A 17,763-nucleotide genomic window follows, 5' to 3' on the forward strand; every position below is an offset into this window, starting at 1 on the left:
GGGCCCAAGTTGGGCAGGTCTTCCCCAGAGTGGCTGGTGCCCAGGGATGGGGTCGGGGGCAAGCTAGGGCACTCACCTGTGCTTCAGAAGGGAAGTCCTGGGCAAGATGGGAGCTGGGGGCCGGCCTCTAAGTCTCAGGAAGAGGCTTGGAGCTCAGGCAGATGGGCGTGGGGGCAGGGCGTGGAGACTGCAGGGTCTGCCAAGGGTCTTGGAGAAGGGGATCCTTCCCGGTTGTGGTAGAAGGGCACCTGCCCGGGGACCAGAACCTGGGGCCAAGTTGGGCAGGTCTTCCCCGGAGTGGCTGGTGCCCAGGGATGGGGTCGGGGGCAAGCTAGGGCACTCACCTGTGCTTCAGAAGGGAAGTCCGGGGGAAGATGGGAGCTGGGGGCCGGCCTCTAAGTCTCAGGAAGAGGCTTGGGGCTCAGGCAGATGGGCGTGGGGGCAGGGCGTGGAGACTGCAGGGTCTGCCAGGGGTCTTGGAGAAGGGAATCTTTCCCGGTTGGGGTAGAAGGGCACCTGCCCGGGGACCAGAACCTGGGCCCAAGTTGGGCAGGTCTTCCCCGGAGTGGCTGGTGCCCAGGGATGGGGTCTGGGGCAAGCTAGGGCACTCACCTGTGCTTCAGAAGGGAAGTCCTGGGCAAGATGGGAGCTGGGGGGCCTGGCCTCTAAGTCTCAGGAAGAGGCTTGGGGCTCAGGCGGATGGGCGTGGGGGCAGGGCGTGGAGACTGCAGGGTCTGCCAGGGGTCTTGGAGAAGGGGATCCTTCCCGGTTGGGGTAGAAGGGCACCTGCCCGGGGACCAGAACCTGGGCCCAAGTTGGGCAGGTCTTCCCCGGAGTGGCTGGTGCCCAGGGATGGGGTCGGGGGCAAGCTAGGGCACTCACCTGTGCTTCAGAAGGGAAGTCCTGGGCAAGATGGGAGCTGGGGGCCGGCCTCTAAGTCTCAGGAAGAGGCTTGGGGCTCAGGCAGATGGGCGTGGGGGCAGGGCGTGGAGACTGCAGGGTCTGCCAGGGGTCTTGGAGAAGGGGATCCTTCCCGGTTGTGGTAGAAGGGCACCTGCCCGGGGACCAGAACCTGGGCCCAAGTTGGGCAGGTCTTCCCCGGAGTGGCTGGTGCCCAGGGATGGGGTCCGGGGCAAGCTAGGGCACTCACCTCCCCATAACTCTTATTTATGTTTAGCCACGTGGCTTGGTACCTTTTTTCAGTTCTGCCTTGTCATCTTGCTTTCTCTGTGTCTGGCTGGCAAATTCTGACTCAGCCTTCCTTTTCCCAGAATTCTCCTCTCTGCTAATTCCACCTATACTATACTTCCTGCCTGGCTACTGGCCAATCAGCATTTTATTTATCAACCAAATCAGAGCAAAACATATTCACAGCATAAAGAAAGACAGCCCCAGCTTATATATATTTAGTAACTCATCAATTTCTTTCAGATTTTCTAATTTCACAGAATACATATTTGAAATAGTTTCTTACCTATATGAGAGATGAATAAATGAAAAGGAAAATGAAAATGCTTTTTAAAAAAGCATTTTCTGAGTTTCACTATAATCTGCTATAGTGTTTCCCATTTTACACACATACACACACACACACACACACATATGTATAGAGTTTATTTTGGGCTTACAGTTTCAGAGGGTTAAATTCCATGACCATCAAGATATTCAGCATAGCAACAGGCAGGTAGGCAAGTATGGCACTGGAGGTATAGTAGTTACAGATTTACATCCTGATCTACACACTTGAGGCAGAGATACAGCTACATGGGAATGGAAAGGATTTTTAAATCTTCAAAGTCTGCCCAGAATTACACAATTTCTCCAATTATACCACATCTCATAATCATTCCCAAACAGTTGCTCCAACTGTGGACCAAGTATTCAAATACATGAGCCTATGGGGGCCATTCTCATTCAAACCACTACAGTCCACTCACTATTCATCATAGGCTTATAGAAATATCATGATGCCAAAAGGCATCTTAATAGGCCAGACTACAAAGTCTGTTGTAAAACTCATGGTAATCTCCTTGTAAATAAATTTAAAAAGCATATTATATACTTACAGCATACAATGACACAGAATATTTATTCCATCCCAAAGAAGATGAAATGGAAGCATAATGAGGAAATACTGGTGCAAATCAAGAACAACAATCAATAGGACAAACAGCAAATCCTGTAGTTCCACATCTGATAGCAAGTGACTTAGTTAGATTCATCATTCTAGCTTTGCTGACTATAACACACTTCCTTATCTTGTGCTATTTACATATACTACATACTGCTCTCCATTGCAGATGTATGGTGACTCTGATATCTGCACATCCTTGGGTCTCCAATGCAATTCAGGCTTCATTTGATTTATTAATAAAATGAATAAGTCCCTCTGGCCTCAATGCAGTGGCTCACCTGCTATACACCTCACCTAAATGGCTTTCCTTTACCATGGAGGAAGATTCTACAACCTCTTTACTAGTATATCCTAAATGACTCTACATCCTGAACTCCATGGCTGGCATTGCTAAGTTTTGCTTCTTGCTTGATATGTAGCCTGGACTCCTCTTTGAATTATATGTGCTTAACCTTTGGTTTGTCATTATTTTTTAGGAGCACACAGTTCTTTAGGCCAGTTCCTCTCACAAGTTCCTAGATTAGCTTGGTATGGTCTTTTCTTGAGGTCCTCACTAGCTGTATTTCATTTCACTTTAGGTTTCTCCTTATCTCTTTTAGTGTAAGACTTGGTTCTAACATCAAATTTTCTGGTACTCATTTTTGCTTCAAGCTGTACATTTTTTTTCTTTTTGTCTTGCTTACTCTTCTTCACTATTGAGCTGCATTAGAGTGATTACTAAGAGCAACATCACAGAGTCAATAGTGGGTTCTATTAAAATCTCCTCAGCTAAGGAAATTTTGCCTCAAGCAAATTTGTTGGGACGAGAGCAAAGAGTAGCCACATTTTTTGCCAAAATATCACAAGAATGGCCTCTAGAAGAGTTGCTAATATTATTCTTCTCTGAAAGTTCCATTGTCCACATTTCTCTTAGCACATTTGTCTTCCAAGCTTCTACCTGGATGGCCTGTATGGATCACTTATAATGCTCCACCACTTTGCTAACTCAAAGTCCAAAGTCTTCCACATTCCTCCAAAAATCCATCATGTTTAGGCCTGTCAGTATAATAGTCCACTTTCTGGTATCAATTTATGTGTTATGTGTTTTTTATTGCTTTAGTAGCAAATCACAACCAAGGAAACTCATAGAAGAAACAGTTTATTTTGGGCTTATAGGTTTGGTGGGCTAGAGCCCCTGACTACCATGTCAAGGAGAATGGCAGCATGCACACAGGAATGTGACAATAGAACAGTAGCACAGAGCTTATATCTTGATCTGCAAGCACAAATCAAAGAAAGCACATGTAATATTTTATAACAAAATTTTGTTCACCTATATTTGGTGTTTGTATTTTTAGAACTATAGTATAAACTTGGTGTTTTGTCCTTTGATAAATATTAAGTGGTCTTTATTAACTCTTTTGAGTAGCTTTGATCTGATACTCATTTTATCAGATATTATAATATAAACTTTTGAAGTAAGCAAATGAAGAAATTATTAGTCATGTAAACTAGTTTAGGTATTTTATTGTATAAATAAACAGATTCATTAACAACTCAGTTAAATAGTTGATTTATTATAAATTAACTGTGACACATATGGAGAGATTTTGGTCCTTAAACAACAACAGCAACAACAAAAAGATTTTAAAAAATGAGTGTTCTCACAAACTGAAAACCTCCATGTTTAGAGTTTTTTGCTGTGAAAAGACACCATGACCATAGCAACTCTTATAAAGGAAAACATTTAATTGGAGCTGGCTTACAGTTTCGAGGCTTAGTCCATTGTCATCATGGTGGAAAGCATGATGCCACAAGGCATACATGGTGCTGGAGAGGTAGCTGAGAGTTCTACATCTGGATCTGCAGGCATCAGGAAGTGAATGTGTCAACACTGGCCAGGCTTGAGCTTCTGAGTATCGCATGCATAATGTTTTGTTTCTGTTCTGACAAATAAAACTTGCCTGGAGATCAGAGATAAGAGCTAGCCACAAATTAACCATAGAGGTCAGGCAGTGGTGGTACACACCTTTAATTTCAGCACTTGGGAGGAGGAAGTAGGAAGATCAGAAGTTCAACACCACCCTGGGCTACATGGGATTGAACCAGTCTAAAAGAGAAACAGAGCAAGGCGGTAGTGTTACAGACCTTTAATCCCAGAACTCAGAACTCAGGAGGTGGAGACAGGAATATAAGGCAGGCAGAGGCAGGAATATAAGGTGGGTAGAGACAGGATCATGCCTATTCAGTCTGAGAATTCATAGAAGGGGGATGCCATTTATGTCTGAGATTTCATAGAGGTAAGTTTCTGGTGGCTGGCTGCTCTGTTTCTCTGATCTTTTACCCTAACACTTCACTCTGCATTTTTATTGATTAAAACTAATTAGGATTGCACTTTATCTGAGACCTCAAAGCCCCCTCCTGTAGTCATGCACTTCCTCCGACAAATCCATACCTACTCCAGCAAAGCCACACCTCTTAATAGTGCCACTCCCTGTGAGACAATGAGGTCCATTTTTTTAAAAACTACCACATTTCACTCCCTGGACTCCATGGGCATGTAGCAATATTATAATAAAGAAATGCTTTGAGTCCAACTTTTAAAGCCCCTATAAACTATAACAGTCTCAATCCTATAAAAGGCCAAAGTCTCTTATGAGATTCATGGCAGTCTCTTAACTGTAATCCCCTCTGAAACCAAAATTAAAAATAAGATCACATTCTCCCAACTTATAATGGCAGAACATATGCATTACCATTGCATAAGGGAGAAGAGGGAGCATAGTGATGAAATCCTCAACAAAAACAAGACCAAAAACTAACTGGTCAAACTCCAAATTTGAATCTCCATGTCTGATGTCAAAGCACTCTTCAGGTCTCCAACACCTGTCAGCTTTGTTGACTACAACACATTTCTTTTTCTTGGCTTTATCCCACTCCCTGTTAGCAGCTTTCCTTGGCAAGTATTTCATGCCTCTGGCATCTCTAACATTTTGGGGTCTCTAAGGCATTCCACAGTTTCACACTATGGACTCTCTAGGCCTCCAGTCAGGGACACCCCAGCACATGCATGACATCAGATTTTCTTAGTTGAGAGGGAGATTCCATAACTCCTTTCTTCTATTGTTAACTGTAAAGCCAGATTCACATGGCTGATGCTGCCAAGTTCTGATGCTTTCTGGGGCTGGAACATGGCTCCCATGTTCAATTACATCTTCATTAGCTTTCTGTTTTCAATGGTTTCCTTCACTGTCTAAGCTTGGCTGTCTTAGAATCTGTAGACCAGGTTAGGCCTGAACTCAGAGATAAGCTTGTTTCTGCCTCTGAAGTGCTGGGATTAATGGTATGCACCTCCACACCTAGCTCTGAGCTTTTCATAAGTTCCTTTTCACAAGCTGGAAGCTTACCTGGGTAGTGTCTTGCCCTGAGGTCACCACTCCCTTTGTTCCATTTAACATCAGGCTTTTCTTTAATCTGTTTGTCTTCTGGAAGACAGGATTTAGCTCCATTCAACTTCCTGGTATCTCTTTTCTCATTGAACTGTACCTTTTGTATTTTTCCTTGCTCACCTTGCTCCTCTTCATCAGAGTGAACACTAATAACTACACACCATAGTTAATACTGGGGTATTTTGAAATTTTCTCCACCAATCCATTTAATCCAAAACTCTTCAATTTAGCCTCAGGCAGATTTTTGCACAATGGCAGAAAGCAGCCACATCCTTCACCAAAATATCATAAGAATAGTCTCCAAGCCACCTACTAACATTCTTCTCTTCTGAAACCTCTTGAGCCAGGCCCACAATTCAAATCACTCTCAGTACTCTTCCACTAGGATAGCCAATTAAATCACACTTGAAATGTTCAACTGCTGTTATTTTCCAAATTCCCAAAGTACGCATTTCTCTAAACAGAAGCATGATCAGGCCTATCACAACAATACCCCAGTCCCTGGATCAAACTTCTGCCTTAGTGTTTTATTGCTTTGGAGAGATACCATGACCACAACAACTCTTATGAAGGGAAACACTTTTTTGGGAATGGTTTACAGTTCAGAGATTTAGTCCATGGTTCTGGAGAGGTGGTTGAGATTTCTACATCTGGATCTGCAGTCAGCAGGAAGTAAATGTATAACATTGGCAAGGCTTTAGCTTCTAAGACCTCACCCCCCTCATTAATATTTCTCACAAAACCACACCTACTCCAGCAAGGTCAGACCTCTTAATAGTGACATTACCTATGAGTCTATGGGGGTCAATTGCTTTCAGACCACCACAATCCACTTCTTAGAGTCTGGTTAACATCTGACCACATCTATTATTAATGCATTTTGTTTGGTTGCTTATTGAGTTGGCATTTTGATTCAAAATAAAAAATGAAGACTTCAAATCATAGTCCCTTATTGTAAAAGAAAATATACTTTGAAACCATTCTGAAGGAAAGGAAAATGCAGTTACAAAAATCTCAGATTGAGTAAACTTTACAGTACTTTGTCAATACAGTGAACTATGAAAATAGATGAGAATTTTATGCAAAGAATACTTTCAATATGCTTCTTTAGAAACAGAAAGAAAATATTTTTTACCATTCATGTAGTTTTTGTGGGAATGCAACCTGGTGTAGGTATCCAGTGAAGAGGTTCCTCAAAAAGTTACAAATAGGTTGACAATATTATCCATTTATAACACATCTGGGTAAATTTCTAAAGATTCTACATCATTCTACAGAAATACTTGCTAATCCATGATTATTGCCACTTTGTGTGGCAAGGAAATGGAAATAGCCTAGATATCCTTTGATGAATATATAATAAAATATGATACATACATATAACTAGTCTTTCAATGTCCCACTACCCAGCTCCTAAATCACAATATGGAGACTTATTATTGATATTGAAAGCTCAGCTGATAGCTTAGGCTCATTTCTAACTAGTTCTTATTACTTAAATTAACCCATATCTTTTAATCTATATTCTTTTACATGGCTCAGTTACCTTTAATTTGTAATGTCCATGCTGCTTGCTATGCATCTGGCTGGTGACTCTTCCCTTCTTCTTCCAAGTGTCCTCTGTGCCTGTAAATCCTGCATAGCTATTGACCAGTCAGCTTTTTATCAAATCAATCAAATCAAGTGACACATCTTCATAGTGCAAGAAAAGATTATTCCACAACACTTATACCCAAAGTAATATTGTTAGGCTATCAACAATAATGAAATAAAGTTTGCAGGTAAATAGAGCTGGAAACTGTCATTCATAGTAAGGAGACCCAGACAGTTAAAGACAAACATTGTAGATTCTCTCTCATATTACAATGCTAGCTTTGACTCCTTAGACATTTTAAATTATATTCAAATAGTTTTTAGCTAAGTTTACCCATAGAAATAAGGACGTTCATAAAGGGACAATGTGGGTGACCTTTCAAGGGAATGAGATAGAATGCAGGTGACATGAAGGGGGCAAGGGGAATAATAGAACAATTAGGGTTAAATGGGATAGTTGATGGGATGACAGGGAAGAGCAAAGCTAAGAGGAAGAATAGCTAACAGTAAAGATTTTTTAAAATCCATATGGAAACCTAAAGTGTAGAATCTTACTAAAATACATATGTATACATATAAAAAACAGTGTAAATGAAATAATGATATAGTGGGATGTGACTCCCTATTCCAGAAAACATACATGGTCAAGCAGAGTGTCCAGTGGTAGTTATGGGTTACCCCTCTTGAATTATTGGCCAATGGAATCCCTTAAATGTCACAGAATATTTCAACTGATCTTGATAATACTCTGTTGCTGAAGATACCTTATTTTTTAATCACAGAGTGTGTAGAAACTAAACTGGTACTCACCTGGAAGCTTTAATGCTATTGGATAGCTTTCATAGTACTAGAAATTTCTACTTATGACAGGGGAAAAAGTATAGCAGTGTTCTTAATGATGAACCTAGTAAATTTCATTAAGGACTCTGACAATTTATGGTCAGTGGTGTAATAGTGGCATGAATGTTATATGGGAGTAAGTGATACTTTTATGATCAGATTCAAGTTCTTACTCATTGATTAGTGTTTCTTTGCTCTTCTGAGGACTTTCTACAGTAGAGAATGAAAATGTAGAGACCCAAAACTGGTCAACATGTAGAGAGAGAAAGAAAGAGACTAAGAGACTACAGAGTGCTTAGCTCCGAATGGGCCATATATATTGTACCCCAGTCATCATGCATCAGGGTTAATCCCATAAGAAAGGGAAGAAAAATTGTAAGGGCTGGAAATAGTGGACATCTGCAGTATTCACTAGCCATGTACATGGCTATTGTACAAATGAACTCACAGTGGCTGTGACTGCATGCACAATATCAAGTCACTAAATATTTCGAATATGGACACATAAGGGAGTTGGGAAGTCCTACTCTTAGTGGAGGATATATTGGTTCTTACTATGGAGAGATAGTCAGTTTCCTTCTAAGGTGTTGCTCCTGAACTGCTGCTCATACTATAGTAGATGATCCTGTGCTCATTCACTAAATAGACTCAGTGCAATTAAGAAAATGAGGATATGAAGTTAAGAGTAAAAAGTAAGGCTGGGCGGTGGTGGCGCACACCTTTAATCCCAGCACTCGGGAGGCAGAGCCAGGCAGATCTCTGTGAGTTCGAGGCCAGCCTGGGCTACCAAGTGAGTTCCAGGAAAGGCACAAAGCTACACAGAGAAACCCTGTCTCGAAAAACCAAAAAAAAAAAAAAAAAAAAGAGTAAAAAGTAGTGGGGAGGTAGAAATTAGCAGAAAAGAAACGGGGATGGATTCTATCAAAACACATTATATGGATGCATGGAATTCTTATATAATATAAAATAAGAAAATATGAAGCTAACAACTCACATTTATACAAAAATATTCAGAAACTGAATGCACTCAGAATATTTTTAGAATCAATTTAAACCTGCTTTAAAAGAATGCTACACATCAGATGTTATAAAACTCATTTTATTTCAATTTTAGAGGCTTTGGGTTCAGGCTCAAGGCCACAGCTGTCTCAATGTCTGTTTCAATTGAGGGTTTTGCTTTCAGGGTGACTTCTTGAATATTGAGACCTCTATATAGGTAAGATACTATTTATATATGGCAGAAGAACAGAGTAGATCCAGGTCACTTCTGAAATCCCTTTAAGAGTACTATTAACTTATTCATAAAGGCTAAATCCTTCTGGCTTAGTTAGGAAATAAAGGGTAAAACTCTAGAGATTGTTGAAAAGGCAAAATATTTAAACATGAGCTTTACAGAAAACAACCATACAGAATACAACAAAACTATCACAGTGAATATTTAGAACACAGGAAGCTCAATGGATCACAAGGAGTGAGAAATGGGATTGTGCAAAGGAAGACAGCAAGGGTCCAGTATCACAAGATCAAGTTGACAACACAAACTGTCACAGAATAAAACAAGAATAAAAGATATGGAAGTAGTGTATCTAGATCGAGACTACTTTTGGAAAAATTTTTCTTAAATAAAGACCTAAAGGAGGCTCTCAATCAGTAGAAAGTGATGTTTAGAAAAGTTTTATTTTATTTTAACACTCTTTACATATATTAAGAGAATTAATGTAATATTTTCACTCATAAGTATACTGTGTCCTGATCCAACTCTGCTTCACTTTTCATACTTCTTTTTCCACCACTTCCTAAACTCTAAAAACCATTTAAAATATTTGAATATTTTATTGCCCATGCCTTTCTCTTAGAAAAAACATAAATCCCTTTTCAGGTCTTCTTTTCTTCTTTAACGTAAGGTATCTCAGGCACATTCTCATTGCTTTTATACACAACAGTGTAGATTGCTTTTGCAGGAAGATCTGAGTTCTATTCCCAATATGCATATCTGGCTGCTCATAAACACCTGTAATTCCAGCTCCAGGGGATCCAACACCATTGTTTGGATTCCCTGGCCACTTACATCTATGTGCATGCACACAGAAAGAGACATGTAGAGAAATAATTAAAAGCTATAATAAAAACAAATCTTTTTTTAAAAAGAGTTTTATATTACATTATTATAAGTATAGAATTCATTTTTAAGTCACATACATTGTGTTATAACAGAGTTAAAAGGTAAAATTATACAAATCTTAGATCAAAAGTAATAATTTTTCTTAGTACCAGCTTAGTATGAATTTTATCTATTTTTCAAACTAAACCACAGGAAAAATGAAGCATAAGACTGTATCTACTACACACAAGAAGAAACATGCAAAATAAAGCCCACAGCAAAAAATATACTTCCAACACACATATTGCCCAACACTTGATATTGACTTATATTCAGTTTACATATAGGCCACCTCTAGCTGAGGAGCTAGTGGCATTTGATGTCTTCTGTAAGAGGGCAGTCAGTTTTATTCTGGGATGTGGTTCTTGATAGGTTGCCTATGTTCTAGTGCAGTGGTTCTAAAACTTCCTAATGCTGCAACATTTTAATACAGTTCCTCATGTTGTGATGACCCCATTTTACACTGACGCAGATCAATAAAATAATATGGGTTACAGCCAGAAAATAAAAGGAATTCAACAGAAGAAAAGTCCAAGCAGTTCAGTTAAATAATAAGTAAATGAGCTAAATATGCTTTACCCAAGATAATGCAAACAAATGATGAATGAGTTTTTAAAAAATGGTTCATTGTCATTCTAACAATCAATGAAATCTGCATAAATCTCATTGCCACATCACCGGAGTAGAATGGAATAATCAGGTCAATAGTAAGAAATGGCAGTGATGCTACAGAGAAAATTGATCTTTCATGAAGTATTGCTGGTTAAGTGTCTACAATGATTATGAAATCAGTATGATGTTTCTTAGAAGCTATCAGGACAAGTACCTTTTTTGAAAAACTACCTCAGAAATGGGCACAAATCTATAGGAACAGAGAAAAATTTGTATGAGTTATGTATGTATTTCATTCAATAGCTCTAACATAGCAGTTCACATAGGAAATTAATTTTAAACAATACTCAGTGGATATATGAGTAAAGGAAAAATGACACATAGACACAATAGAATTCTATTCCACCATAAAACCGTATACTATCATTTTAGGGAACATTAATTAAACTAGAAGCTATTTTGTTAAGTGAAAACGGGCAGAAAATAACAAATGCCATATTTTCTCACTTAAACATCAAAGGCAAAAATGATTTTACAGCAGATAATATAACACTGGTTATGACAAGTTTGGAAAGATATAGGTGAGGGATAGACAGAGAAGGATTAACAAGTACACGAGATTATATGGATAGATGAACTAACTTCTAGTATTCATGATTGACAAAAATGAACAATGTGAATTCAAATAAATTTCAATATTATCCATGGAAATGAATGGTAAATACTGGAAGTAGCACTTTGCCTAATTACCATGATCTGATACCTACACACACACATACACACACACATAGTCATTAAAATTAATTAATATTCCATCTCCTTTTATATACATGTCTATATATACATTAATGCATACATATAAACAAATACACATGCATGGTTAACTTTTATATAACACACAGATACAGACACACACCCACACACTTTGTCTCTGATTTTGAAACATGAGAAAAGAAATGGAAAATAGAGATGAGACAATTTTTCAAACATACATAAATACAGGAAAAAGTAATAAACACAGGATGAAACATATTTGGCATTATGTCATCCATTGAATTTGAAAGGATTCGTGAAGGGATGGTCAGGAATCCTGTCACACTGATTTAACTATAGGATCTGTCCAAAAAAGAGAACACATTTATAAAAAGGAAGTCATCCTACCCATGAGTTTCTTTAAGGCTTGCTTCATATCTTTGTTCCTCAAGCTGTAGATGAACGGGTTCAGCATTTGAGTCACCACAGTATACATCACTGATGCCACTGCTGTCACCCTGGGAGAGTTAGTTACTGCTGAGCTAATGCACACACCTAAACCTGTCCCATAGAATAAAGAAACGACTGACAGATGAGACCCAGATGTGGAAAAGGCTTTATATCTTCCTTGAACAGATGGTATTTTAAAAACAGTGGAGACGATTTCAGTGTAAGAGAAAATGATTCCAGCAAAAGTAATGCCACCAAATGTTAATCCTGCAATATTAATCAGTATATTGTTGATGAATGTGCCAGAACAGGCTGCCTTGATGACCTGGGTAATTTCACAAAAGAAGTGGGGAATTTCCACATCTTTACAGAAGGAAAGCCACAGCACTGTGAGGCTGAGAAGCAATGCATTCACAGTGCTACTGAGCAGGGAGAATAGGATGAGTAGACTACACAGGCGCTGATTCATGATGACAGTGTACCTCAAGGGGTAGCAAATGGCCACGTAGCGATCATACGCCATTGCTGCAAGGAGGCAGCATTCCAGACTAGCAAAAAGCATGGCAAAGCAAGCCTGAGTGAGGCATCCTGTGAAGCTTATGCTTAAATTGTGTTCTTGGATGTTCACCAGCATCTTTGGAATTGTCGTGGTGCTTGTACAGATATCAGTCAATGAGAGGTTGGAGATAAAGAAATACATGGGAGTATGGAGATGAGAATCTGAAATGATGGCCAAGATTATGAACAGGTTCCCAATCATTGTGACCAGATATATGGACAAAAACAGTCCAAACATGACAGGTTGCAATTCTGAGTCACTTGAGAGGCCTAGAAGAAGAAAGTTAGTAGCAGCTGTTTGGTTTGTAAATCCCATGGTTTTCAGATGCTGAAAAAGATAACAGGGGTGATTATATAGAAAAAAACTGACCATCAGTTCAACATTCATGACATGGTTATTGAAGAAAAGGTTATTTCCCTATTTGTCAATTCTATTCTCCATCCATATTTGTGTCTCTTTCTACTTCTTTCTCCTTCTGTCTTTGTTGTTGTTTTTCTATCTCTTAATTTCCCCTTTTCCTACTCATCTATTATTTGTTTTAATTTTATTTACCCATACCTTCTCTTTTACTACATTATACCAATGAATAAGAATAACATGGTACATTATATGTGGATTTTCACTGAAAAAATTAATAAAATTATAATCATTGTGAAACCAAAAAGAGTATTAAATCCAATATAAACTAATAGAATTAATATAAAATCAAATTTCAAGTTAAACACATCTTATCTCAATTGTGGCTCATTTGTAAATAAACATATACATTGGACTTTCTGATCCGATTCATTGTATTCATTAATAATACCACAGAAAACCATGAATCTTAGCCATGATTCAACAGTGAGTCATAAAAGGACACTATTTTAAATAGAGCTTGGTACAAGATGCCTCTAACACTTGTATTGTGGTTTAGTTTTGCCTTTGGCATACCAAATTATATATTCCATTCATCCTCTTTATGTCCTTAACTTGCAACCACTACATAACTAATATTAAAGTACTGCTACCTATGCAAAACATTAAGTCAAAAACCTTCAGAAAGCTTGGGTGTCATCATGAATGAATGGCACAAGTTCTTTGGCTAATGTAAATACACTTCACAAGAAACGCAAATCTAGGAAAGAGCCTACCTGACTGTTGTACAGAACAGAAGTCATGGTGCCTGAATCCAAGGGCAGTTGTGCTGGCTACTAACCTAAGCAAGACTGTTGTATGGTGATTTCAGGTTGGTATTTACAGTCTCTCTAGCCCCTGGGATTTTAACAATAAAATGCATTCATTAATAAAATTTTGACTGTCACATGATTACAGGGCAGCACACAAATCCTTAAGGAGAAGACCTACTTGATTAAAAATTTGCTTCATGTGATTAACACAGGCATAGAGCCAGATGGGATCCATGTTCTTCTGTCCCATTACTTTTGTGCTGACATTCATTAGCATATTGTGCAAAATTCAATGCGTCCTCGTATAATTTTTATACCTTTTCAAACAGCAATGTGAAAATTTTCATTATGTGTTTTAGCTTATAAATAAAATATCTATATGTATATATTTAATGGAAGGCATTCCAAATATGTGAATATGATCAAATCATTGAGTGGCACATATGCAATAATTAGGTTAACTATGGTATAGTGTCTTATATGACTCAGAAAATTAAATTTTTAAATTTTATTTTTTAATTCAATAGCATGATATACAGTATACAAGAATATACTAGTTGATAATTCATTCTTAGTATTTGGGCTTGGGGGTATATTTGGCATAAATAAGATGCACATTTTTTTGTAGAGTTAAACATCTATCCATCATGAAAGTCATGATGTTTTATAAAGTTTGGTTTAAAAAAATCATATATTAATATGAATTGAAACAAGAACAAATAAAAATCATGCTAAATTGTATATACTTAAAAATACTTCTTGTAGTATCAAGGAAAATCTAAAGGAATTGACTTTCAATGCAAAAGCAGTAATAGTCACTAGCTTTAGTCTCACATATTTCCCAAACTATAAGTAATATAGGGGAAAAAATCAACAACTCAAATTCAGGTGTAGTGACACTATATTTTAAATTGACCTAACATAAATACCCTCATAATACACATTCTTCCCAGTATTTCATAGCACTTTCTCCAAAACTGAGCATGATTTAGAAACTTAAGCCAATACAAAATTCAAAATACCTTACTACTTTTAATATATAGCAACAGAGTGGGTAAAATCTAAAGAGAAATTATATGAAATGTAGAAAATTGCATTGAGTCATAGTGTTTTGAGCAAACATTTTGTCATCAAGAAAGAATGTAATTCATTGAATTAAATGAAAATGAAACTATAAAATAGAATAATCTAATGATGCAATTTCAGGTTTTAGGAAAACAAGAATAAAGCCATCTTAAGTCATTAGAAGTTAAAAATTGTTATAAAAGATGAAATTTTGATACATGCAGAAAATGGACACACTGGAAGGTACACTGAATGGGGTAACCCAGGCTCAGAGAGACAGGAAAAATACCCTGTATTTTTAAAAAAATTTTTATGGTGTGTTTGTTTATGTTGGATGGAGAGTCAGTTCAAAAGAGACCAGGAGACCAAAAGGAACAATGAGAATAGAAAAAGGCTTAAGTTCAGGGAGAGGGAGTTGGTAAAACATGTGTGGTATGAATGCAGGAGGAAGACCAAGTGTGGAAGTTCAGCCTGGGAATAACCATTGAAAGTATTAGAGGAAAAACAGAGATGGAAATGTTGTGTGCTTATCCCTGAACACCATACCCACCCCATACAGTCTAAGGCTCATGGGATATGATAGAACAAGAAGTAGAGAGACTATAAAGCCAGAAGAGATGGAAAGGAGATACTAAATGATGTATTTTGAACACAGCACTGCTGTTTCATTCATAATCAACACACAGCAGTTATAGTTGTCTACAATTAATGTATGGCAGACTGGGCTTGTCACTAGTCAGGCTTAATCAAAGGACCATACACCACTCTGCTTCACTATTGTATATAAATAGATTCTGCCAAAGAGGAATTCAATGTCTTCATTTGTGTACTCAGAGGTGAGCCCTGAAGATTCCAATGGAGAGTTCAAACAGGTGGTCATACAGCTTGTCCTGCTTAAAATCAATGAGTCACAAAAAAAAGACTGGAATGTGAAAGAGGGACTGTATGTAGAGAGGAAGGAGAATATATAGGAGCTTGAGGAAAATACACATTAGTATAACCAATAATTAAAATTAATTTTAAATATTTATAAATTTGTATGTCTCTCTGAATAAATGTATGCATAGAGATAAGAATTTGTGTCTAACATGGATCTTGTAGCTTATAATCCTTAAATTAATTATATTAATAAATTGCCTTTTTATCAAGCTACTTCAATAATAATATGTTTCTTTTTATTTCAAATAAATTCTGAAACATGTAGGGAAAAATTAGGGACTACTACAAAAATACATGTATATGTAAGGTCATTCTGAGTAAGAAACACTTGAGGCTGCTCAGAAAATAATATCAATAATTTACAAATGGCACCTTATAAAAGGGAAAAGCTTTTTGTATAGCAAATGAAATTGTCATTCAACCATATAGATCCTCTGAAGAATGAGACAAAACAATTGCCATGTATGCATCTGACAGGATATTAATATCTAGAACATACAAATATAAAAATATAAACATTAAGAACAAAATCAAATAAAAAATAGGCTATGATTCTGGGTGCTGTGGTATGCACCTTTAATACCAGCACTCAGGAGGAAAAGAAAGGCAAATTTCTATGAGTTTGAAGCCAGCCTAGTCTGTATAGTGAGTTTCAGGGTAGTTGGGTCTATGGGTCTATACAGTGAGACTGTGTCTCAAAAATGAGGAGGTGTATTCCAGCCAGGGAAGCAGGTAGGCTAACTGAAGACCTTCTCCTGTCCTCCTGGTCCTCCAAATAAAATTTTCCAGTGTCATTCACAGCTCTGCAAAAAAAAAAAAAAAAAAACCAAAAAACAAAAAACAAAAACAAAAACCCACGCATGTTGCAGCCTTCCTTTCCCCATGCTCCTCTCTTAACCTCTTAACCTCTCTCCCCTACCTCTTTTTTTTTTTTTGGTTTTTCGAGAGACAGGGTTTCTCTGTGTAGCTTTGCCCCTTTCCTGCAACTCACTCTGTAGCCCAGTCTGGCCTCGAACTCACAGAGATCCGCCTGCCTCTGCCTCCCGAGCATTGGGACTGAAGGCGTGCACCACCACCGCCTGGCATCCCCTACCTACTTGCTTTATCACGGCCCCTTACTCCAAAAGGCACTTGTTGGGAACCCACAGGCCAACTGGGCAGGGAAGCAGGTAGGCTAATTGGAGTTCTTCACATCTTTTTCTGTTCCTCCAAATACAATCCCCCAATTTCATCCCAAGCTCTGCAGCAGAAGACCTGCCACAGACACCCATCCACACCTGCAAGTATCTCCAGTGGCTCACACAGAACTTCCTGTCCAAATTTCATTCCCTCAACTCATTGCTTTGTCCCAGGCCCCGACTCCAGAAGGCACTCCCTAAAAACCCACATGCCACCCTGACCAGAGAAGCAAATAGGCAAACTGAGATCTTCACATTTCCCTCTGTTCTTCCAAGTCCAATACTTCAATCTTACTCTCTGCTCTATAGCAAAACTTCTGCGGTGGCATCTTCTCACTCTTTGTCCATATTCCCAGGGGACTAACTAAGCATGGTATTCTGTGGAACAGCCTGCTTTCGAAACTCCATCTTGTGAACCCCCTGTGATATCCCTGGCCCATCACCGTGCATAAGTGTCAGCCCATCTCCCCTCCTAAATGTCAGGTCCCAAAACACAGAAACTCCATTTTACCTGGAACTCCCCAGCATCCACACCTATCAGGACCCCAGAAAATTTTTCTAACAGGCAACACGTAGCCTCCACACTCTTCTAAGTATTGTAGAGGAAAAAGAAATCAAGTAAGAAAGCATCCACCCAACAAAGACAAAAATAGATATCAGCACTCATGACTATAATCTCCCCAATTCCAGACTGCTAGATGCCTGCATGAAAACATGAACATGAAAAATAATATCCAGGACAATATGTCTCCACATTACCATAATAGGCCTTGAATATTTAACATAGCTGACATAAAAAAACTTATAGCAGCATTAATGAATATGATAGAGTTCCTTAAAGAGGAAATGTGTAAATACCTTAAAGAAATGTATGAAAACAGA

At 38.3% G+C, this 17,763-nt stretch overlaps 1 protein-coding gene across 1 annotated transcript; it reads right to left on the bottom strand.

The window, feature by feature from the left end:
* Positions 1-11,906: 11,906 nt before the first annotated feature.
* Positions 11,907-12,845, bottom strand: LOC131914077 (olfactory receptor 7G2-like). Its single transcript, XM_059266671.1, has one exon. It carries the CDS (start codon positions 12,843-12,845, stop codon positions 11,907-11,909), a length of 939 nt encoding a protein of 312 aa, XP_059122654.1.
* Positions 12,846-17,763: the final 4,918 nt, after the last annotated feature.

Source organism: Peromyscus eremicus, chromosome 7 (assembly GCF_949786415.1).
Source record: "Peromyscus eremicus chromosome 7, PerEre_H2_v1, whole genome shotgun sequence".
Classification (NCBI taxonomy): domain Eukaryota; kingdom Metazoa; phylum Chordata; class Mammalia; order Rodentia; family Cricetidae; genus Peromyscus; species Peromyscus eremicus.